The following is a 26,279-nucleotide window of genomic DNA, read 5'->3' as shown; positions in this document are numbered from 1 at the left end:
GAAATTCTTGGTTGTAAACATGCCAACATCAGCTCAAGGGTTCTAGAGCACAGGCCTGGTGTTCGAAGTAAGCACGTGCTTGAAAGTGGCAAGGTCAAGGAGAGATTATGTTTAAACATTTTAAACTCATAACTAGCTAACCTTTGGTTAACAAACAGGCTAATTACTGCAACACTATCTTTTAAGTGGGCTGTGTAGTAAGAGAAAATATGAAGCAAGTGAAACGAAAATGTACGCTTCAGATCGTTAAAACTGAACACGTTGCCAAAATGGTTAGCAGTATTGAACGACGAAGCACACCAAGTGTACCCTGAAATTGAATTTCTCAGAAAAAAAAGTGTTCTTTGTATGATATCTCTATTAGTTTTCAAGAAAAATAAAATGTTTTGCTGTGTTTTGATGCATGCTTTATCCTTGGTATCTTTGTCTTGGATTTGTCACCAGCAGTAGACAAGGGGATTGCCATTATAATGAAAATGAATACACCCCAACTCCAACTCGATTCTGAATGGCAGCAGGCAAGAGGGCCTGACACTATAATGAAAACTCCCCAACTCGATTGTGACTGGCAATAGGAAAGGGGGTTTGCCAATATAATTTAAATTCCCCATCCTGGGCTTCACATGAGGAATGACATATGGTGACATTCCCCGTGGTGTTTCTCAGGTAAGGCAAAGAGCCGTGTAAGTTGATTAAATCTTACAAAGTGTACACTACTTCATATACAATTATGTATAAAATGTAGAATTCTGTGGCTAAACACAGGCACAGCAGGAAGTAAATCATATATCAGGAGGTAAAGTAGTGTGAGATACAGTAGTGAGTAGAGAACATCTATCGGGGCTGCTCTACTTCAATGTGTCGCGACCCTGCCAACGCGAGTGCCAGAGCACAGTGACACAATCTGTAGCACCTGGCAAGGTTTCCAGCTCAGAGTTACGAGTGAAAACCTACAGAGTATCTGTGTGGAGAAGCTAAGCTTTGGTATGACGAAGGTGACAAATCTGTAATTTCTATGTTCTACTGGTGTGCCAGCAAAGGGCATCAGTTATCCATTCTAGAAGTGATCTAGTCATCATCTGGCAATACGTATACAACACTTATTATCGTCAGTGAGGGCATGCATTCCTGAAATCCAATTCCAAATTTGAATGTGCAAATGTTAAGTATCCTAAGCCAGAAACTGAGAAATACCAGGACACCTCCGCAAGCAATGGGTTTCTGGATTCCCCTACATGAGCTATAAATAGACCAGAGATGCTGCAGAAACAATGACTGTAGCAGAAGAAGATTACGGAAGCCCTCAGGACAGTAATATGGAATGTGAGTTCTATGACAAGAAGTGGTAAGTGTCGTGATGAGAAGAATAAAAATTACAATTATATGTGTACAAGGATCGAAGTGGACAGGCAGCAGGGTAGAAATACTGCCCATGCTCACCAACCTTAGTAATATATTAGGAAGTAGAATTTAAGTAAATCTTACTTGGAATTACTTCCAGAAGAGACGTGTGTTCATTGCGATGTCCTGGAACTCAACATCCCGCCCCAAAAGCTACATTTACTTTTATAACCTAAGGAAGAGGAGCACTCGCCATTGTCCATTGCTAAACTACAGGGTGATTAGTTTGAAAATACAGAGCGGAGTGCCGAGGATTAGGCATGCTGGGAAGCGGAGACAGCGAGCGCAGTGCCCGCCATGACAAGCAGGCATAGTTGGTTCAAAGAAGCGGCATGATTACGCCTATAGAAACTAAACTAAACTGAACTCGTCGGCTACATAGATGCTCTGGACAAATAAGTAAATGAATAAACAAATAAATTAACTAGGAAATTAAACTGAATTCACCAGTAATAAATAAATATATAAACAAATAAATAAATAAATCAACTAGGAAATTAAACTGAACTCACGAGTATTTACAGATGATGCTGAAAGTGATCTCCTTCAGCTGCAATGCAAGCTTCACATCTTGTAATGAGATTTCGAAACAGAGTTTGTAGTTCATGGACACCGATAGAACGCACAATGTTCCTAATTTCAGTTTTTAATTCTTCTGCAGATCGAGGATTATTCCTGTAAACCTTTCCTTTAAGATTTCCCCATAGATAAAAATCACATGTGCTTAAATCAGGCGAACGAGGGGGCCATAAGCCTTTACTGATGATCTGATCATCATCGAACATTTCCCGTAACCGTCGCATAGAGCTACACGCCGTATGGGCCGTTGCACTATCCTGCTGGAAATAGCTGTACCTTTTCTTTTCTTCAGTCAGTTCAGCAAAAAATGGTTCCAGAATGTTGTGAATATAACGGTCAGAAGTAATCGTGTCCTGAAAAAATATCGGACCGATAATTCGTCGGGCACTGATAGCGCACCACACACCCAACTTCACATCGTGCAGTGGTCTCGGCTGTAAAATGTGTGGGTTGTCTGTATCCCAGATTCTATTGTTCTGTGAATTGACATATCCACTCAAATGAAACCAGGCTTCGTCGCTCATAAAAAGAAAGTTCGGATCCACAACACCGTTGTGGACACTATTTATTAGCCAATTGCAAAATCGTATTCTTGCATTGAAATCTGTAGGCAGTGTGTTATGGACTGAATGAGTCTGATAAGATCGTAAACATAACAATTTTGTTGCATTACATGCTGAAGAAGGTGAAATACCACTTTCCTGAGCTAATCTCCGAAGCGACTTATGTGGACTGACCTGGAGTCTTGCCTGTATATCTTCTAACCTCTCTTGTGTGAGAGCTGTTCTCCTTCGCTTCTTTTTCTTATTGCTTACGGAACCAGTACTATGCCACTTGTAAACGAGCTGATGCACGTAAAGTTTTGATGGTACTGTCGCACCGGGAAATTGTCTACGGAATTTTCGAAGGCATCTTTTAACTGGTTTCTTCTTCTTGTGCAAATAACACTCGACCAAAAATATTCTTTGCTCTGTAGTGTAATTTTAAAGTTAAAAATTTCATTGTTCCGTATTGAAGAATATCACAATTAAAATTGAAATACACTGACTGACAGAGCAAATGCAACACCAAGAAGGAGTGGTTCGAAAGGGATGAAAGTTGGGGAAAAGACAGAGACCGCACGGACGAATAATTGATGTTTATTTCAAACCGATATGCAGGTTACACAATGCGCACGGCATCGACTCAGTAGGATGTAGGCCCACCGCGAGCGGCGATGCACGCAGAAACACATCGAGGTACAGAGTCAATAAGAGTGCGGATGGTGTCCTGAGGGATGGTTCTCCATTCTCTGTCAACCATTTGCCACAGTTGGTCGTCCGTACGAGGCTGGGGCAGAGTTTGCAAACGGTGTCCAATGAGATCCCACACGTGTTCGATTGGTGAGAGATCCGGAGAGTACGCTGGCCACGGAAGCATCTGTACACCTCGTAGAGCCTGTTGGGAGATGCAAGCAATGTGTGGGTGGGCATTATCCTGCTGAAACAGAGCATTGGGCAGCCCCTGAAGGTACGGGAGTGCCACCGGCCGCAGCACATGCTGCACGTAGCGGTGGGCATTTAACGTGCCTTGAATACGCACTAGAGGTGACGTGGAATCATACGCAATAGCGCCCCAAACCATGATGCCACGTTGTCTAGCGGTAGGGCGCTCCAAAGTTACTGCCGGATTTGACCTTTCTCCACACCGATGCCACACTCGTCTGCGGTGACCATCACTGACAGAACAGAAGCGTGACTCATCGGAGAACACGACGTTCCGCCACTCATCCAAGTCGCTCTAGCCCGGCACCATGCCAGGCGTGCACGTCTATGCTGTGGAGTCAATGGTAGTCTTCTGAGCGGACGCCGGGAGTGCAGGCCTCTTTCAACCAATCGACGGGAAATTGTTCTGGTCGATATTGGAACAGCCAGGGTGTCTTGCACATGCTGAAGAATGGCGGTTGACGTGGCGTGCGGGGCTGCCACCGCTTGGCGGCGGATGCGCCGATCCTCGCGTGCTGACGTCACTCGGGCTGCGCCTGGACCCTTCGCACGTGCCACATATCCCTGCGCCAACCATCTTCGCCACAGGCGCTGCACCGTGGACACATCCCTATGGGTATCGGCTGCGATTTGATGAAGCGACCAACCTGCCCTTCTCAGCCCGATCACCATACCCCTCGTAAAGTCGTCTGTCTGCTGGAAATGCCTCCGTTGACGGCGGCCTGGCATTCTTAGCTATACACGTGTCCTGTGGCACACGACAACACGTTCTACAATGACTGTCGGCTGAGAAATCATGGTACGAAGTGGGCCATTCACCAACGCCGTGTCCCATTTATCGTTCGCTACGTGCGCAGCACAGCGGCGCATTTCACATCATGAGCATACCTCAGTGACGTCAGTCTACCCTGCAATTGGCATAAAGTTCTGACCACTCCTTCTTGGTGTTGCATTTGCTCTGTCAGTCAGTGTAATTGATAAGGAGATTCCACCTATTCAATACCAAAGAATAAGAAATGTAGTGAATTACATTCTCATTTAATAATAATTAGAAATGGGACGTAAAGCCCCTAGCAAGAAGAAGAAGGAGAAATGGTACCGGTTTCGACCTTAGTCCAGGTCATCATCAGCCAATTAAGAAATGGAAAACAATGCATAGGATCAGTAAAAGAGGCAATATGAAAAGGAAATGAACAGGGGTAGACACTGTAAAACTTAGAAGAAGTAAAATACAAGTCATTCAAAAGAAAAACAGTGCACAATTCTCTTAGCGGCAGCAAGGCACATGCAGCGCTGGGCAAAGTCCCACAATGATTACGAATAGCGGAGAACTGTTCAAAGCCAGTTATTTAAACACTGTCAGGCATAAAGTCACATCACAGTCAAACACATACGAAGGTCCATATTCGTGTAGGAGTTGAAGACGAGCAGATTCATTGTAGCAACTTGCCAGCTCCCGGTGATCAGCACGACACATTCAATATCAGGCATGTGGTTTCAAACACCAAAGTAAAATGGAGAATAGCTTGACGATCCAGTTATTTTCCTTGGTTGCAGGAAGGAAAGTATATAGATAAATATAATACAATTCAATATAGAATTCTTAGAACAGTTGACATTTTAATTCTGTAGTGTAATATCGTGATAATAACCTCACAACACACCTTAAAAGTCCAATATTTTCTAACTGAGGGACAGAGTGCTAAACAGCTGCGCATTGCAGTGAACACTTCTTATCTCGCCGTGTTGACAGAAGCCATATGGCGCTCGCTCGGGACTTGCCATGGCATGCGAGAAGAAGTCGGAACACTTAAAATATTCTCCCTGTACAAACCTATATTCCTATTGGCCAATGTAAAGTTGCATGTGACATCATTCACTTCAATCTTAATATCTAGATTGTATTACAAACCCTGGCAGAATAAAAACACAAAGAAACATGACATATAAAGGAAACAATGCTGAATACAGGATAGGAATTATTTTATATCAAACTTACCTTAATACAGAGGAGGGTACAGCACTGCTAAGGAATTTGTTCACTCTCTGCTCTAGGGGAAGGAGCTCTTGAACAGGGAACTGGAGGATTTATTTACTTAGCATATGGAAAGGAAAACATGCTTATGAAAAAAAGGTAAAAAATGAACTATATACATATTTACAGGCTCCATGAATTAACCTGGGAGGAGTCCTTGTGGCTCCGGGCAAAAAAGAGGTGAAATGCATTGTTGCCAGACATCTGCAACATACAATATTGGGTTCAGCATGAGAATCTAACACTAGCCTTTTTCACTCCAACTCCAGCACGTAACATACAAAAGGTGTCCCTGTTAAGCTGAGCAACCCATTGGAAGATTGGGTATCCAACCCCAGCGGGAAAATGGGTCAGCGAGCCGACCAGTGTTGGGGACAGTTTAAATGTTGAAAGAAACGGGGAAACTACCACATTTATTTATTTTTCCCTAGTAGTACATGAAATGATTCTCGCTGTAAAATATTCTGGAGGTAAAGCATCCTCTCAGTCAAATCTCCAGGAGAGGACTACAACGAGAGAAACTCTTGACCAGGAAGTAAAGCAACATGTTGTTCTGAAGAGGAAAAGTAATGTAGGAAACAGACTATTACAAAGTGAAAAACTTGAAAATGCCAAGCAAGAAATGATTAAGAACCGTCTGGATATCCTTGGTATGTCTGAGGTGTGTTGGGGTGGAAGTGGTGAAGTTACAAGTAGTGATTACGATTCTTACTACTCAGGAGAAGAGAAGAATGGGACGAATGGAGTAGGATTTCTACTGAAAAACGACCTCAGAGGGAAAGTTATTAAAGTACATGCAATTGATGGCAGGATAATGATGATGAGGTTAAAGGAATAAGGAAAAGATTTGGTACTAATACAGATGTATATACCAACCAATCAATACCCCGAAGATGAGGTGGAAAAATATTATTTATGAGATGATAGAAGACACAATTGAGAAGGAGCAAAAGGGTGCTTGTGTTGTTATTATTATGGGGGATTGGAATGCTGTAGTTGGAGAAGGTGAGGAAGAGGGAATTGTTGGAAAATATGGACTTGGAGAAAGGAACAAAAGAAGGCAGACCCTAATTGACTTCTGTAAAGAGAACCAGTTAGTGATAGGAAATACATTATTTGAACACCACAAAAGACGCTGATATACTTGGACATCTCCACTGGATAATAATAATAATTTCGTGTGGCTATTTCTAGCCAGGTGCAGCCCTTGTAAGGCAGACCCTCCAATGAGGGTGGGCGGCGTCTGCCATGTGTAGGTAACTGCGTGTTATTGTGGTGGAGGATAGTGTTATGTGTGGTGTGTGAGTTGCAGGGATGTTGGGGACTGCACAAACACCCAGCCCCCGAGCCATTGGAATTAACCAATGACGGTTAAAATCCCCGACCCGGCCGGGAATCGAACCCGGGACCCTCTGAACCGAAGGCCAGTACGCTGACCATTCAGCCAACGAGTCGGACATCTCCACTGGATGATCAAAGATATCAGATCGACTATATCATAATACTAAAGAGGTTCAGAAATGGGATGAAAAATGCAAAGTCTTATCCGAGAGCAGACATAAACTCAGATCACAACCTAGTTGTAGCTGAGTGGAAGTAAAACTAAAGAAAACCACTAAAGCTGCAGTTAGAGAGAGGCTAAATCTAGGAAAGCTTAAGGAAAAAGAAAACCGTGATGAGATGGAGAGGATTTTTACCGAAACGATGGAAACCACTGTAGATACAGGAAACACAAACAAAGACTGGATAGCAATTAGAGATGGAATGAAAGAGACTGCAAAACAAGTACTTGGTATAAGAGAAGGACGAAGAAACAGAAAAGAGTGGGTACCGGTAACAAAGGAGATGTTGGAGAAAATAGAAGAAAGGAGAAAGTGGAAAGCAATTAAAACACAAGAAGGCAAAAAGCAGTACAGAAAGCTAAATAATGAGTTAAGAAGAGAAACTGACAGAACCAGAGAAAAGTGGTTAAATGAGAAATGTGAGGAGATTGAGAGTTTGGAAAGAGAAGGGAAATATGAACAGATGCATCAAGAAGCAAAGAGGATGGCATTTAAAAGGAAAAGCTGTAGGACAGGAGGAACAATTAAAGGAAGTGATGGAATAATCTCTGATCCAAATGAGACTTTAAAAAGAATGGAAAGGATATGTAGAGTCTTTGTATGAGACTGAAGATAGGCTGCTAGACATCCAAATAGAAGAAGAAAGTAAAGTGACAAGATGAAAAGGGATGCTCTATACTTGAGGATGAAGTGGCACTTGCTATTTAAGAATGAGATGAGGAAAAGCATGTGGAATTCATGACCTGCCAATAGAAATTGTAAAAGGGTTAGGAGAATATATCAGACAGGCCAGTGGCCTGAAGATTTTCTAACCACAGTGATGGTCCCAAAAACAAAGAAGAAGGATTCATGTACGTTTGAAGATCACAGGACCATAAGTCTGATTTTCCATACAGTAAAAGTACTATTGAGAGTCCTGAATCAAAGGTTATATAAAAAATTAGATGAATCAATTAAGGAAGAGCAGTATGGATTTAGAAAGGGAAAAGGTACAAGAGATGCTATTGGGTTACTGAGAACTATTGGAGAAAGATACATTGAAATAGGAGGACTGGTATTTGTGACTTTTATTGACCTGGAAAAGGCTTTTGACAGAGTTCAATGGGAGAAATTGATGGGCATACTGAGAAGAATGGAATAGACTGAAAAGAAAGAATGCTAATTAAGAACCTTTACATTAGCCAAACTGTCCAAATCAGAATAGGACATGATCTGTCAGAAGTGAGCAGAATTGGCAGAGGGGTGAGGCAAGACTGTTGTCTTTCATCAATGCTGTTTAATATATACCTGAAGGAATTAATTGCAAATTGCTTTCAAGGAAAACAGGGTGTGACAGTTGGAGGAAAAAGAATTGAATGCATTCATTTTGCAGATGATATGGTGGTTCTTGCAGAAACTGAGAAAATGATGAATGCTCTGTTGGAAAAATAGAACAGATCCTGTAAGAAGTTAGGCATAAAAATTAATATGAAAAAGACCAAGGCAATGATCATGCGGTCAAAGAAGGACTTAACAGCTGGAATAATACTTTTTGGGGAGGAGATTGAACAAGTGTCTAAATTCAAATATTTGGGAAGCATAATCAGAAGTGACCTTTACTGCTTGGATGAAGTGAAGACTAGAATTGCAATGGCCAAGGAAGCATTTATGAAACAAAAGACACTGTTGAGTGGGCCTCTAAATAGGGACCTTAAGAAGAGGTTAGTGAAGTGCTTTGTGTGGAGTGTGGCGCTTTATGGGGCTGAGACTTGGACATTGAGAAAAAGGGAAGAAAGAAGACTAGAAGCATTTGAAATGTGGATCTGGCAGAAGATAGAGAAAATCAGCTGGCAGGAAGGAGTAAGGATTAAGGAAGTATTAAAAAGAGTGGGTGAAGGAAGGAGAACGATATTGGAATGCATTCAAATATGGAGGATAAATTGGTTAGGCCACTGCTTGCGATAAAATTGTTTAATAACTGAAGCATTGGAAGGGAAGATACAAGGGAAACTGAAGAGAGGAAGGAAGAGGTGTCAGTTAGTAGACAGCGTAAAGGTGAATAAAAGCTATAGGAAGACAAAGAAAATAGCTGAAGAACAGCGTGGAGAATTCGTGCAAAGACCTTCCGATAGGCAGACCACCAGATGATGATGATTATGATGATATTTACAAAGTAACTTAACAATTACAAGCTACTGTGGATAAGACAGATGACAATTCACAGCCAAATAACCAAAGTATCTATCCATGCAAGTGAAGCTGGCAAAGCACTGAGGAAGTCTGTCCAGTTCCCACGATAGGCTTGTAAGTTGCACTCATGCAGAATATATTGCATTGTATGAACAGGGGGACCACAATCACACTGGGAGGATGTAATCTTTCCCCACTTGAACAGGGAGTAGTCACAGACTCCATGCCCAGAATGGATCCTATTCAGTGTACTCCACGTTTTTATTGAACTTTCAGCCCCTGAGGAATTAAAATCTTTCTAGATTTTGAATAGTGGCCGGTGCTGAGGGTCAGTTTTTGATGTCCAGTCTTCCTTCCACTGAGCAGTGGGGCATAAACTGCTTGCAGATAGCATATGGGCACACCGGATTGGTGGAGATCTTGATTTAAGCCGATTCATTTCAATAGCAGGAATGTCATCATGATTAGGCAGCATGGAGTTCCTTAAAATTTTATTATATTCCCTTATAAGCACTTGTGTCCTGCGAAGGGAAAGTGGTATGATATTACTGAGCACAAGAAGCCAGTAAGAAGGTGTGGATCTTATTAAACCTGAGATCATTCTCATTGTGTTGTTTGTCTGGGTGTCGACAAGCTTCACATGACTACTGTTGAGCCATACTGGACAACAATATTCAGCTGCAGAGAAGACTAGGCTCAGTGCATAACACCTCAAGGTTGTGGCAGAGGCAGCCCAAGTTGTTCCACAAAGCCTCTGTAAGTTGTTACGGCTCTTTATTTTCGCTGCATTGTTTGAAAGATGCGGCTTAAAAGAGTGTGTCCGGTCAAGCACTACACCCAGATACTTAGGAAACCTGTTATGTCTGAGAATTTTTCCTTCGAAAGGTATTTGGAGAGTAGTTCCTCCAGGTTGGCCCTGCAGTATAGGGGTAGCACATGCCTGTCTACGACCTAGAGGCCCTGGATTGAATTCCTGGAATTAGAGGAATATCAAGGTGATTTGAGCATGTCATGTGAAGAGGTGAGAAAGTGGCTATCCTGAAAGCATTGAGTACATCTGTGTGATAAAAGAGATTGTGAAGAAGACAGAGAATAAAAGGGGATGTAGTTGAGAAGGAACTTGTTAACAAAGGACTGCCAAAAATGGACACCTTGAACCAAACAAGTGGGGAAAATCATCCAGGCAGACAACCCTTAATGTTGGGAATAGATGAATAATAATAATAATAATAATAATAATAATAATAATAATAATAATAATAATAATATAGGGTAATGCAAGGGTATCAATGCTGTTGGAATCTCCTTATCTACACCATATGAGAGAGGTTTCTGGCTCTTTGTTAGAAATGGAGTTGTCAGGTAGAAGTAATAGTCAGAAACAATTTAGAGACATTTCATATCAGTTTAGTTTTATTAGGCTGGCCCTGCAGTATAGGGGTAGCATGCATGCCTATTACCTGGAGGACCCAGGTTCAATTCCTGGCAACGTCAGAGATTTTTACCTGGTCTGAGGGCTGGTTCTAGGTCCACTCTGCCTACGTGATTATACTTGAGGAGCTATCTGACAGCGACATGGCGGCCCTGGTCTAGAAACCTAAGAATAATGGCCGAGAGGATTCGTCGGGCTGACCACACGATACCTCATAATCTGCACGCCTTCGGGCTGAGCAGCAGTCGCTCGGTAGACCATAGCCCTTCACTGCTGTTGCACCATAAGGTTTGGTTTGATTTTGATTTTTAGTTTTATTAGACACAGGGCACCTCTTGGTAGCCAAAATTGAATATTTTTACCATCTAACTCCCTTGATGCTTGTTATCATACTTATTGCTTTACCGTGTGAATTTGCATTAATGTGGTGGTTGAAAAAAAATTCAGAGATAATACTTATGCAGTTAGCATATGGTACCACTCAAATCATGAGTTCGACCTTTTTACAGGAGGAGAAAGACACTGTTCAAAATTCAGCGGAGAAAAAAATTACATCACTACTGTTTTCCCTTTCTTCAGGATGGCAGAGAAAATAGGAAAGTTTATTCTCCCCTATTTCCCTTATAAACTTCCAGAAGTCCTCCCTATGTGCATTTACACTTTCTAATAACCTCCAACCATTTTTGTTTTTCAAAAATGTAGTCAGCAAAGAATTAATATTCAATGATAGTAGTCTTAGTCTGATGGATTATGAGATTCATAATCCTTTATTTCTTAAGATATTCCTCTACAAGGCACAAAATGGTACCCAAGTTGCAACGGGTCAAAAATATAATGAATCAGCACAATTTTACTGTACTCTTGAAATAGTACCTACTTAAATTTAGCTTATACAGTTTTCTTTATAAAATATGCCTAAGTAAGGTTCAAATATTTTCAAGTTATAATATAAATGCACACAAACTTACCTAATGCTGCAAGTCTGTAATTTCCTGATACGAACACAATGTCTTGGTCCATTATATATTGTGGACCAGCGAACAGACTGTTGCCTGTTAAACTAAAAAATCCTCCAGGGTAGAAGAAGACCATAACTGGTCTAAGACGGCCTCGTTTGGTTTTTGGTAGCTGAAACAAAACAGAAATTTAAAAACTCATAAACTAAATTATAAGTTAGTAGTTGTTACTAGTGCATTTGGTTTTTAAATCAATAGTTATATGCATAAAAATAATGGAAGTAACCAGCCATAACTTTAGAGATTCTAATGGATATATATTACATTGCAATCTCTCACTGTCTACATTTATTCTGTTCCAGGACATCTTCCCATTTGAGATCTGTCTCCTCCACGTCTGATTTCACTGTGTCTATCCGGCATTTTCTCGCCCTCCCTCTTGGTCTTTTTCCTTGGTCAAAGTATTTTCTGGCAGGTCTGTTGCTCGTCATTGTCATAATGTGACTGTACCACTGAAGTCTACACTTCTTTATTACATTGGTCATAGGGACGTATTATTATCAAATTAAAAAAGGGAAACATTTGAGTTTTGAATGCAAAGAGGATGGGCCAGGACTGTTATATTCAGCTCTTTAACAATGTTTTACATGATAATAATAATAATAATAATAATAATAATAATAATAATAATAATTTAAAAAATTGCTTTACATCCCACTAACTACTTTTATGGTTTTCGGAGATGCCAAGGTGCTGGAATGTAGCTCCGTATGAGTTCTTTTAAGTGCCAGTAAATCTACCGACATGAGGCTGACATATTTGAGCACCTTCAAATACCACCGGGCTGAGTCAGGATTGAACCTGCCAAGTTTGGTTCGGAACACCAGCACCTCAACCGTCTGAGCCACTCAGCCTAGCAATGATCTACAAACACATCGCAAAAGTACATGAGAAATGAAGTTTTAATAACATATCTGACGAGAATTAAAATTGAAACCCAACCTTAATTTCCAGAAAGTGACCTTCAACATTTCTATACAGGATATCCCCCTCCAAAAATTTAAGACACCAAGTGTACCTTTCCTAGGAGTATGTTGCTGAGGAGATTTGAGATTTGAATGGAATCAGTGGGAGACATCAAATTTTTTGTCTTAGAAGTGAGTTGCTGAAGACAGCTGAATACAATAGGTACAAGGCATCAAGTGTCTTTTTCACCTAGCCAACACAATTGTGTGGATTGAGTTCAAATAATCCTTGTGAGCCAATGAAACTCTTTTACTGCATCTGAATCCCACTGAACATATTTCTTCTCTTTCTAATTCCATACTATGCCTTCAGATGGCAGGAAAGTCCTGTAAACTCATGCTGGTGCAGCAGTACGGCACTTGATGAAGGTAAGTCACACTTTTATCACTATTACATGTTCTAGATATCTTTTCTTTTCATTTCCATTTCTTTTTTTTTTTTTCTTCTTCATTTTAATACAGTATGAAAAATATCGCAGAAAGGATCTAAACTAATATCAACTCGAGATATTTTTGTATGGTGTGATACAAGCTCATCAAATCAGAGCAGCACAGTTGTGGGGGTCAGGACTAGGTTCAGTTTTTTCACTATAGCCGAGCTTCATGGTGCTGGTAATAATAAGTGTTGCGTTTATGACTATTTTTCTGAGGTTATGCTTTCCATTACGGAACAACAGTATACTTTTATGAAGTGTTTTGTTGGTACTGAAGTGATATGTTAATACGTATTTTGTTTTATTTCAGTGAATGATGACTGCATTTTACAGTTACTTGAAAACTCTGATGTACTGAGCTTGATAGCTGCAATTGCTTAAGTGCGGCCAGTATCCGGTATTCGGGAGATAGTGGGTTCAAACCCCACTGTCGGCATCCCTGAAGATGGTTTTCTGTGGTTTCCCATCTTCACATCAGGCAAATGTTGGGGGCTGCACCTTAATTAAGGCCACGGCTGCTTCCTTTCCACTCCTAGCAATTTTCTATCCCGTCATAGCCATAAGAGCTATCTGTGTCGGTGCGATGTAAAGCAACTTGTAAGAACTCTCATGCTGATGATCTGTCTAGTGAGGTTGATGAATTTCAAGAATCATTTCCTCCAAATTGTGATCCTCATGCTTTTAATCTCTCTTCTGATGGTGAAGAGACGGAAGACGTCACTTCAGACGTTCCGGAAATATGCAAATCAACATCTCCAAAACATAAGCTTATTTGGAAAAAGAAGGAATTTTCTGAAGATCTGTATCTCATCCCAGACATTGATAAAAACTTACAGGTAAGTAAGATGTTTATTATTCAAATCAGCCTGGATATTTTTCCAAAGAGACAGGAATTGGATAATAATGCCTGCTGTTTTATTTTTTCCAGGCCCCTCCTGCCATACCTTCAAGAGTACCTCAGTGATATTTTTTGAAAATGCTGCAGAAAAATCAAACATGTATTCTGTAGCAAAAAAAATGGCAAGTCTTTCCAGACCACATTTGTTGAGATAAAAACGTTCTTTGGTATTGATTTATACATGGGTTGCATCCCATATCGTAGACTTTTAATGTACTGGCAGAAGGGTATTGAAGTAAAACGAGTCAGTTCTACCATGTCCAGAGATATGTTCTTTGCTCAAGAAAAATCTGCATGTAGTGGATATAGTCAATAAATCCCAAGATTAAAAAAATAATGCTCTTTAAAGAATTCAACCCATTATGGACTGTGTTAGGAGAGTATGCTTGCAGATTCCTAGGGACCATAGTACATATTCCATCGATGAGCAAATGATTCCATTTACAAGCAGATATAAATTAAAATGAAATATAAAAAATAAGCCCTGTCCTGTGGGATTAAGTAACTTTCTTTTAAGAACCTACACAGGAATCCTGGTAGATTTTGAAGTATGCCAGGTGAAAACTACACCTTCACCTTGTAGAGAACTAGGTTTAGGATCATCTGTTGTGATATGTTTGGTAGAGTCTTTGGCAATTGGTAGCTTTGTCTACTTTGACAGATATTTCATTACCATTCCCCTGCGTGAGGGCACAGTATTTTCTTTACTTATTTAATGTATTTTATTTAGTAAAGTATTGGAGCGTAAGGTTTTCGGTTATATTCAAATTCGTAAAGACCTAATAAAGTAGGATGGCTGGACTTACTATATTTATAGCTGGGTTGGGGGCCAGTTTCAAATTTTATTTGAGGAACCATAATGCCTAATAGAATTAGGGGCACAAAACTTAAATATGATAAAATGAGCAGGGGAACAAAGCCTTGAATACATCAGAATTGATGAGAAGGTTGTAGTAGTAGAGTGGAAAGACAATCAGAAGGTTATCATGGCTTCCACATGCTCTGGCATCAAACCAGAAAAGAAAGTTAGAAGATGGTCAAATACTTTTATACAGACTGCCCATCTATTGTTTTTAGATATAATGAGTGCTTGGGTGGTCTTGACATGAATAATTAACAAACTGAATATTACCAAACTTGGTTTGGGACAAGTAAATGGGCCATAAAATATATTTTATACTTCTTTGATGTGGCAACTGTTAACATTTGGATGGTATACAGGAGAGATTGTTTGAGAAATCAGAAAAAAAGAAGTGAAAGGGAGGACCTGTTACACTTTTGAATGAAAGAAGCTGAAGCACTGATTTAAATACCAGAGAAAAAGAAAAAATAGTATGCTCCTGAAGAAGATGGGATCTCTGTTGAAGAAAATGAACCCGCAAAGAACTGCAAGATCTACACCCCATCGCCAATACCTGGGTATGATAAGAGGTCTAATGGATGTGACCACTTGCCAGTAGACTACGTTAAATCCCCAAGAATTTGTCATCTTGAATTATGTAAGAATCATGAATAAGCACAATGTTCCAACTGTGATGATTACTTGTATACCTGCAGAAAAGTATTGTTTTGTGATGTTCCACACTTGAAACTGAATGGAAATGAAAATGTTGTCATGGGGCCAACAATAGTTGACTATTTGTGTTCTTTTAATATTTAAAAATTTAATTTTTATTTTCATTCAAATTTGCAAATAAAAAGTTTGAACAATTACAAAGTATTATGTTATTTGTGTGCTGCATTTGATTTGTAGTGATTGGAGTAAGTGAAATCTGTTCTATTTGGGAAACAAGCATTGATAATATTTTTTGTGCTTTGCATGCAAGTAACATTCCTTTTTTTTCTTTCTTCTGTTTTTAGTCCATTTACCATCCAGGGTTGGTTTTTCCCTTGGACTCAGGGAGGGATCCCACCTCTACTGCCCGAAGGGCTGTGTCCTGGAGCATGAGACATTTTGGTCAGTGATACAACTGGGGAGGAGGACCAGTAGCTTGAACAGGTGGCCTCACCTGCTATACTGAACAGGGGCATTGTGGGGGATGGAAAGATTGGAAGGGATAGAGAAGGAAAAGGGAAGGATGTGGTCGTGGCATTAAGTTAGGTTCCAACCTGGCATTTGCCTGAAGAAGAAATGAGAAACCACTTTGAGGATGGCTGAGATGGGAGTCGAACCACCCTCTACTCAGATGATGTCCCGAGGCTGAGTGGACCCCGGGAATCAAACCCGGGCCTCTGGAGGTGGCAGCTAATCACACTAACTACTACACCACAGAGGTGGACCTAGGTAATATTTCTTCTTCTTCTAGAAGGGCCATGACCTCAATGGATGTTAGCAGTCAATCTCTACTAACAGCTGCTCTAAATAAGCCAGCTGATGATGAATTGGGCCTGGCAGAAGTTTCCCAATAATAAATGCATCTTCGTCCATGGCTTCTTCTTCCTTTTACTTTTCCTTGAAGTATGAGTTGTTTGAGGTGGTATTTCTTGTTACACATAATGTGGCCAAAGAATGATGTCTTCCCAATTAAATCTTGACCATCACAACCGTCAGTCAATCAAATCAATCAGCCATCTCTAATCTGCATTAAGGGCAGTCGCCCAAGTGTCAGATTCCCTATCTGTTGTTTACCTAGTCTTTTCTTAAGTAATTGCAAAGAATTTGGAAATTTATTGAGCATCTTCCTTGGTAAATTATTTCAATCTATAACTCCTCTTCCTATAAATGCATATTTGCCCCAATTTGTCCTCTTGAATTCCAACTTTATCTTCATATTGTGATCTTTCCTACTTTTAGAAACAGCACTCAAACCTATTTGTCTACTAATGTCATTTCATGCCATCTCTCTGCCCACAGCTCGGAACATACAACTTATTACAAGTTAAAAGCTTCATCCTTGTTCTGTAAATAGATTTTAATTTGGACTGTAACTTATTTTAACACTAGAACCACCAGAATATATTATATACCTGGAACCGCCGATGCGGTCATTGTGACCGCTCTTGAAAGTATTATATTTTTGTTCTCGATACGCACGGTTACTCATTATTATCGTTTTGCCTCTGATTCTGTACATTGCTTTATGAGTTTCAATAATTATTTATCAATAAAAAGATGCCACACACTCATTGTCAGGAACATGCCCCTTTGAATATGAAGCATATCCGGGATTTTCTTTCAAGGGGGTACGGCGAGCAATCCAACCAGGTGTCATCTTCCCAGTCTAGTACAGTCCACTCCCTGCCATCAGTACTAATGGAGCATTATCTGGCCATGGGAGGCTTTTACCTTGGTTGTCGTGTCCCCTATGATACCATGCTTTACGGGTTACTGTTTCTACGGCTGTAATAGAATAATTGAAACTCTTTGGTACTCAGCCTGTTCGAGGCATCATTATAATTTGAATATGGTATAAATCAAGGATCTTTTCACCAAACTTGTTATACTGATAGTTGTAATAATACTAATATCAATTTACCTTCAGCCTGAACAATCTAGTTTTCACCACGATCTGAATCACTGCTTTTCAAGTTATCACTTGAATGGTAGTAATCTGCATATGCATTTTCTCTATTTAGATCCATTATATCTGGACCACATTCTACATCAGACATATCTTCAGGAATGTCATGGAATAAACTCAGTGACTGATAGTTTATGAGACATGTTTACTGTACTGTGACAAGCTGACGAATGATAACACTACAGGAGATTCAGCGGAAATAATGCTCGTACAATTCGTAATATATCCGAGTTCCATTGTTGTGTTTCTGAACATTACCATTGTTCATAGAATAATTGTAAGTAGGTGATTATATCTCAATGAAAGATATGTGGTATAATACATTTTATTATGATAATTAATGCAGCGGTCAAAATGACTGCTCTGGCGGTACTAGGTATACCCGTTACTAATGCCCCATCCATTGATGCTAAATGAATTATATTTAATATGGATTTTCCTTACCACTAATCAGAAAAAGTCATTGCAGCTCAATATCGCACAATAAAAACTGAAGTAAAAATTCAGTTTGAAAAATTTGTAGCGGTCGTTTTGACCGCTCCGGCGGTTCTAGTGTTAAGTTCAAGTTGAATGTACTTGTTACATACTGTGTATTCAGTGTTTTCAATGTGTTAAACCTTATGTTAAATGTTTATTATATTTGTGCACACCATCATGTAGACAATGTCTTATTTATGGCTATTTTAATTTAGACTATTCATATCAGCTGAAGACAGCTCTTAGGAACCAAAATATGTATGTACTTACTTTTTTTGTAAATGAGGCGGTGAGAATCAAACTGTCCTTACCCAAAAATGAAAAAAAAAAATTGTTAACTGTGGATTACAAGTAAGTTGAACTCAGATAGTGCCAAAACTGCACATATCCAACAGAAAAACGAGCTTCAAAAAGTCGTTTGGCTTCAAAACTCTCTATATCCTCACAATGTTTTGTTTCAATACTCTCCTTATCCACCTGAAACAATTTGCAGCAAAGTTAGCCTTATCCTTTTGATGCTATTTGAGATTGGGAATGGTTAATTTCAAAACTACCCTTGTCCATATTGATGTTACTGTTGTTTCAAATTTGAGACAATGAAGTCGTAATGACTTTCTGTTCTATTAGATAATTTCTGAACAAACTCAGCATTCTTACTTCCCATGATTATTTGTCCAGTTGGTAGACACACTATTTCCTTCTTACAGTTGTTTTAACAAGTCTAGCATAACAGACACAACTCAAACAGAGGAATCTGATGAATGTTGTTATTATTACTTATTACGTTCAAAACATAGGGTTTTCATCCTGGAGCACAGTTTAACAATATCAGAAGTGGAAGATGGCAGGCGCAGGAGAAGGAAATGTGACACAACCAAGTGGGCAAGAACAAAGGAGAAGGAAGCTAGGTAAGTGCATTATTTCAGGTTAATCGACTTACTTATCATTATGGGAAATTACACTACTTTTTGTACAATTATTATGACAGATAATGTAGCACAGCCAATATTTTCTTCTTTTGTTATATTTCAGATATAAGTCAGTCTCTCCTGCAGTTTCCAACATGTGGTCACAACAGTAACACTTTTCAGTGCTCTTTATTGAAAATGTAAGACATTCGTCACTTTCATGAGGCATTCTACAAGACATCAAGCAAAGTCATCCAGGATGGTTTTATCTTAAACATACAATCCTAGCAATTCCAAAGAGGTCACGAGCAAATGAAGAAAATAGTTCAAGGAAATCAGTGAGCAGTCGGTACTATGTTACAGCAAAAAAGGGACGAATGCAAGTGTGTACTAAAGCATTTATCTCCATACTGGGTATATCGCAAATCAGAGTCCAAAGACTCAACTGTATACACTTAGCAACAGGCGACTCACCAAAAGAAACTTGGGGAGGGGATCGACGTTCAAAGACTATTTGCTGCGCAAAGATCGTCTGTTATTGAATTTATCAAGCAACTCACGCCAGTCGAGTCCCACTACAGTCGTGCGAAAAGCACCCGCCTCTATTTACCAAGTCACTTAAGCATCAAGAAACTGTGGAGGGTTTATAACAATGCTCATGAGTCCCTTCACAAAGTCCATTATCATTACTTTCAGGATATTTTTGTCAATTATTTTAACTTTCGTTTCCAGTCCCCGTCGACAGATGCATCTTCCTCTTGCATTCAATTAAAATCACAAATATCTTCAGAACCCTCTGGCAGTAAGAGGAAGAGTGTAGCCATGATAAGAATCAGGGTCCAAAAATTATGTTATCAAGCATTTTATTCTAAACTGAAAGAGAACTTTGCTTATGAGGGACTCCATGTTATCAGTTTTGACTGTCAGAAAAATTGAGTACTCCCTAAGGTTGCAGATCAATCAGCGTACTATAATAGACAGCTCTATCAGTACAATTTCACAATTTGTAAAGGTTTTTCCTCTTCCCTACAAGACAAAAATTATGTAACCATCTATTCTTGGTTAGAGAACGAAAGACCTATAGGATGAAATAAAATTTCTTCAGCTCTTCATGACAGTCTGTGTTCTTTTGACTTAGAAAATGTGACATCTCTTAGACTGTGCTCTGATGGGTGACCTGGGCAAAATAAAAATTCAACTTTGGTTGGCATGCTCATGAAATGGTTCAAAACCCAGGCCCCATGAGCTTTGACTCAAACTGAAGTTTAAAGATAAAAATTTCATTGTTCCATATTGAAAAGTATCACAGTTAAATTGAAATAATAAATATGGTAGTTCAACATATTCAATACAAGTAAATAAGAGATGTAGAGATAGATGTAGAGATCTCTACATCTCTTATTTACTTGTATTGAATATGTTGAACTACCATATTTATTATTTCAATTTAACTGTCAAACTGAAGTGGTATTTCCAGTAGTTGGACATTCCTTCCTGCCCCCAACAAGGTATTTGGAAGAATTGAAAAGATCATTAAACGCAAGGAAACCATTATCACACCACAGGAATATGAAACTATTTTTTCTGAATTTGGAACTGTAAAACATTAAGGTGTAGAAGTGCCAGTTTATAAGTGGAAAGAGTCTGTGCAAACCACTTTAAAGCCTACCAGTCAGTGGCATTTTAAGTTTGCCCTATGTAAGAGACTGGTTCTCACTAAATGTGATGTGGGGAATGTTTTAGTTAGGGGTGAACTCTGTTATAACAGTGATATTTGCGTGAAGAAATCAGCCCTGAAACGAGGAAAGAATATTGAACATATTGTCCCAGAGAGAATTGTAAATGTAGGTGCAGTGAAAAAAGCATTGATGTTGAGAAACTGTTTGGTAAACATTTTGGGAAAGAGTGGGAAGATATTGAGGAACTAAATTACTACAAAAATGTAATTGATACTCAGCTAGCCCTGTGTGATGAGTCGAAAGTGGCAGAAGAAGCAACCAAAGAGAGTGTGACTGAATTCGACATTGTATAACAATTTTTGAAATTTGGTAATATTTTCATAAACTACCCGAACATTTACCTTTGTATTGTTCAATATTATTTTGCATTTGTATACATTCAATTACTGTATTATTCAACGTGCTATCATTTCTAAACTTAATGTATTAGTTTCAGAATTACCTTTATTCAAAGTGTTTGACAGCAAAACTGTCCTTAGACAAACCATTTCTTTCAATAAATATTCTTGTTTATGAGCCACATTATTTTTCCTGCAGGCAGTTAAGTCAAATTTACCTCTTTTTCACCCAAAATAAAGTTTCCATTTCAATAATGTTTTTAAAAATCAAATTTAGTTTTTCTCGATTTCTCAACATTCACTTATGCTGGATAAGGATAGTTTTGATTATCACCACCTCAGATATAATTGATCACTAAGAGTGATTGTAAGGCTGTAATGATTTGGGGCATCTCCCCAATCGTTATAATTGGAAACATGCCAATTAGTCGAGCACCTTGTCTCCTTTCTCCTGGATCTTCCCAGCCCAAACTTTGCAACATTTTCATAACGCTACTCTTTTATCGGAAATCACACTGAACAAATCAAACCAAATTGTGATGGTACTATTGTGAGAAGGTGAGTCAAAATAAAATGAGATGAATGAAAGACAAAAATGGATCATCATGGATTAGAATACGTAAAACATAAACACAGAAAAAGGTGTAAATGATGTGAAAGTAATGCACAATAACAATTTATCTGCTCAACACAGCACTTGCTCATAACACGGCATAGAATCTTGTTGTGTACCATAGCATTATTAATAATCTGTCTCTGTGGCTAAATGGTTAGCATTCTGGTCTTTCATCCCATGTTCGATTCCCGGCTGGGTCGAAGTTTCTCTGGCTCAGGGGGCTGGGTATTAGTGCTGTCTTCAGCATCAGAAATAATCTTAGGTAGGGCCTCATCCTCACAAACTTGCAGGTAGCCTATCCGGTGTCAACTTGAAAGACCTATGGCAGGCCTCTCAATAACTCTGTCGCCAGTAAATAGAACACCTGAAGACAGCCTCAAAGAAATGCTACATACTTGGCTTCATAGTTTGTTAATATAGCCGTACATGATACAAAGTGCTGTTTCCTGGCAAACTTCCGTGTTGCAAGAGACTATCGTCATTTTTCCATATTGAAAGTCTATTTAAAGGAGAAACAATAAAACTTTTGTATCCACCTATTCAATACATTAAAAGCAATTACAAAATTAGGATCTCATCCTTATTTTATTGCTTAAATATTAAAACATAGGACATGTTTTGTTCATATTTTGAACATCTTCAGCCATAAATATTCTTACAAGGTTAAACTTATGGTTTGTCTTTGACAAACTTATCCTTAATGAGCTTTGAAAAACCTGTTGAATATTAAAACGTTTGTATATTATGTCATTTTATTAAAAATAATAATTAAGTTTCAACCTTTAAAATCTTATTCTAATATTTAAAATACAATGTCAATACATTTACAATCAGCACGAATACCAGGCCAGGATATCACAAAAACAGATATCTGTGCTATACGCATGCGCAACATGCTACTCTCTCACATCTTCATTATCGCAGGTCATGCTGTGGGGGTTAGAGCACTAATACGTGCCTCCCATCCGTTGACCTTGTAAGAATTTAACTAGTGTATATAATGCACATATCTGCTAGTGCTAACAAGCTCCTATACTATCATAACTCAAATTAAACCCTCAAACTCTGATATTTTCTCCCAAATGTGTCAAAATTTATTAAGCATCTATTCATTTGCTTTCTTTTGGAGGAAACTTTACTTTAAAGTCAGTGAGGCAAAGAGGATGAAGACACGAATTGCCTAACTCACACAAGTTCTTAAAATTAAGTTACCAACATTGTCAACAGGGTCGGCAAATGCAGAGTGGACTTCCTCCTACAGGTGGCCACAGCCGGTCCATGGTTCAACGGCTCCACACTCCGACAGACTGGCCGACCAACCGAGCAGAGGAGGGCTAGCCATGGAGAGCCATGGCTGTACGTCTCTACATTCGGGACATGGAGAGGGACTGGTTGCCACCATCAGCTGTCCTGAGAATGGCTTAAATGGTTCTCCATTCTCCTGACTAAGACGAAAGCAAGGGCAGTTCCTGGTATAGGCCATGCTCGCCAATTCCCTCACCTTCTGCAAACATCTCCCTGGCCTGAGAGACGGTGTTACCATCTAGGAGGCCCGCTGTCCCCTTCAGGGATGGAATGAAAACGTTTTAGTAGCAGTATTGCCAACAGTACGAACAAACATCCTTGAAATTTCCTCGTGTTCCTCAAGTGAGATCAAGTGCTTACAAAAGTTTGTGGAAAAAGTCACGAGTTGCAACTGAGCGGCTGTAGACTTAACGAAGGTACAGCCCCAATATTTGCCTGGTGTGAAAATAGGAAGAGTGCCAGCCTGAGTGGATCAGACAGTTGAGGCACTGGCCTTCTGACCCCAACTTGGCAGGTTCGATCCTGGCTCAGTCCGATGGTATTTGAAGGTGTTCAAATACGTCAGCTTCATGTCAGTAGAATTACTGGCACATAAAAGAACTCCTGCGGGTCTAAATTCCAGCACCACGGCTTCTCGAAAAACCGTTAAAGTAGTTAGTGGGACATAAAGCCAATATTATTATTATTATTATTATTAAAGTAGGAAGACTTGGAAAATCATCTTCAGGGCTGCTGATGGTGGATTTGCTGAATGCAAGCTCATAGCTGCGTGACCCAACTCGCTTGGTTGAAAGTACTTCTTGGTGATCACTGTAAGTACCTAGGTGTTAATATAATGAAAGATCTTCATTGCGGTCATCACATAAGTAGGATTGTAAATAAAAGTTACAGATTTGTGCATATGGTTATGAGAGTATTTAGGTGTTATAGTCAGGATGTAAAGGAGAGGGCATATAATTCTCTAGTAAGACTCCAACTATAGTATTCCCCCAGTGTATGGGAACTTCACTAGGATTGCTGATTTGAGAACTGGAAACTATTGAAACAAAAGCAGCATGATTTGTCCTGGTTGATTTCTGACAAAAGAATAGTGTTAAGAAAATATTGTAAACTTTGGGTTGGGAAGACTTGGGAGTAAGGAGATGAACTGCTCGACCATGCAGTATATTCTAAGCTGTGGAATTACATTAGTACACAAATAAGTTTCAGTGGTGTTTTTAAAAGTAGGAAACATCACAATAGGAATATGAAGTTTGTATTCAAGAGGACAAACTGGGGCATATATTCGATTATGGGAAGAGGAGTTAGGGTTTAAAATGATTTACCAACTTCTTTGAAATTACTTAAGAAAAAACTAGATATACAACTGATATGGAATCTGCCACCTGCGTGATCAACGACAACTGATTTAATCCAGGCGCACCAAGTCCCTCATCGTATAGTTCCACAAACATCCAAACACATTTTCCTGTTTCACATTTATTATATTAGTAGGGATGGTCAAGAAGTACACGTCTAACACCTTCTTGAACTCCTGCAGGGTAAACGAGATTACCACTCCTGGATTTGACTTTAAATTCCTCTGATGGCTCTGAAAGCCTCAAATTTTCTAAGCAGTGACCCGACTTCTGTATCTTTCTGGAGCTGATTCATGGTAGTCACTTACCTTCCTGGTATACACATTCAAATTGAGGCAGTCTTCAGAGGGCGGGCCGAACCGTTGATCAAGCTGTGCACAAGGAGCACCATCTTTGGTAGCATCACGGATTCCATCCCATGGATCAACAGCAACAGGTGCCTAGTAAAGAAAATAGATGATCGTTCAGAGAGAATTGAGGTCTGGATGAAGCAGTTGTGTGTGAAGAGATTGAAGAAATAAAATGATGAAAAATAAATAGTAGCTAACTATCTAGGCACATACACATCTTAATAATAATAATAATAATAATAATAATAATTGTACCGGGCGGTACACCTCCACACCGTTTATTTAAAAGTTGCGCCAGTTGAAACTCCTCTTCTGGAGGAAGTCTGAACTTTATCTACGGTCTTAATTTCCAAATTTCTCAGAAGATGTCACTACCTGGAAATTTTTGAGTTTGTGAACTGTGTCATTTTCGACGTACTTTTGTCTTGCTTGTATTAAGAAGTGTGAACTTTCTCTTCTAGAGGACACTACTGAAGATCAACAATAGTGCACCCTAGTGCGGAGTCAAAGAACTATTTTGTTGGAGAAAATTTAATTTCAGGAGTTTGTTCTTTGTTAAATTTCTTTCTGTCATTGTTTAAGTTGGCAATATTTACCCCTTTCTTCCCCTTGTTTTGAATGTATCCAATCACGAATTTTTTCAATTAATTTCTGACCAATCTGGTGTATCTTTCCCCAACTTGAATCTGTTGCGGGGTCCTACCCAATAAAATCTTTGTGGGAGGGTGTTTTCTTTCCCCTAACGCCTAGAACTTTCTGCGAGAGTATTTAAACTGCTGATTTTAGGGTCTCCGGGCCACTTCTGTTCCATCTTTCAGTGTATTAAGTACATAGCAGGAGGCGGGAAGCGCCTCTTTCCTCGGCAGCGGTCAACAATAAGGTAATGGCCGATTAATAAATTCTTTCTTTGCTAGCTCAGCAGTTTAACTTTCGGGGAGGGTTCTAAGCGTTCCCCTATGTAACCTTTTCCTAAAATGTAACTTCTCTTTTCTTCTATTCTCTTGTAAAGCGACATACTGGGATAGAGAGTGCTAACCCTCTCGAGCTCCCACTCACATTGTCTTGAAGGTTGAGTTTGGTGTGGCCTGGGAGAAGGCTTAAATTTGAGAGCGTGTGGCTCTTTTAAAAATCAATTGTGGTATGCCTCGTGGAGGCTTATCGGTGTAATTTGGAGCAAGGGCTCCGAGGTATGAATGGGGTTTTCTGCCCCTCTGTTGAAACTTGTGTTTTGGAGGTAAAACTGGGCTGATTGCCCAAGCATTGTGTTTTCGGGGCTCGAAGCCCAAATTATGTGAATATTGTGACTCCCCTTTGATTTGCTACTTTGTACCTGCCATACCTGTTATTTCTTTGTTTTTGAAAAGAAAATATAACCTTGTTAAATTTTACATTAACTTTGATTCCGTAGTTTGAGACTCATTCACGCCCGCACCTTCTTTCACCTCTACCTACCACCAAAACTCGGTAACAAGTGGTAGCAGAGCGTGGTTGAATGGGTCTCAATTTAACCCCTTTTGACGGCTAAATATTGTTTGTTCCAAACTCTAACTATTTTCCCAGTTGCTGGAATTTTTTTGAGTTTTTCAAAATTGGTTTGTCATCATGCCCGGCCCTCGCGATGTTCTCCTTCTTAACTATTTGCGTAAGGAGGAGTTGATCTATGAATTAACTATCAGAAATGTGCAATCTGGA

General features: G+C 39.5%; 1 protein-coding gene across 1 annotated transcript in view; it reads right to left on the bottom strand.

Moving 5' to 3' along the window:
• Positions 1–26,279, bottom strand: part of LOC136876539 (juvenile hormone esterase) — an 85,976-nt gene that overhangs the window by 46,091 nt on the left and 13,606 nt on the right. Inside the window, exons 2-3 of the mRNA XM_067150578.2 lie at positions 24,546–24,677; positions 11,631–11,790 (exon numbers count right to left, since the gene is read on the bottom strand). Of these exons, the coding sequence (XP_067006679.2) occupies positions 11,631–11,790; positions 24,546–24,677 (292 nt within the window). The remainder of the gene's footprint in view (positions 1–11,630; positions 11,791–24,545; positions 24,678–26,279) is intronic.

The sequence above is a fragment of the Anabrus simplex genome, chromosome 6 (assembly GCF_040414725.1).
Source record: "Anabrus simplex isolate iqAnaSimp1 chromosome 6, ASM4041472v1, whole genome shotgun sequence".
Lineage (NCBI taxonomy): Eukaryota > Metazoa > Arthropoda > Insecta > Orthoptera > Tettigoniidae > Anabrus > Anabrus simplex.
This window is presented reverse-complemented; position numbering and strand designations above follow the sequence as displayed.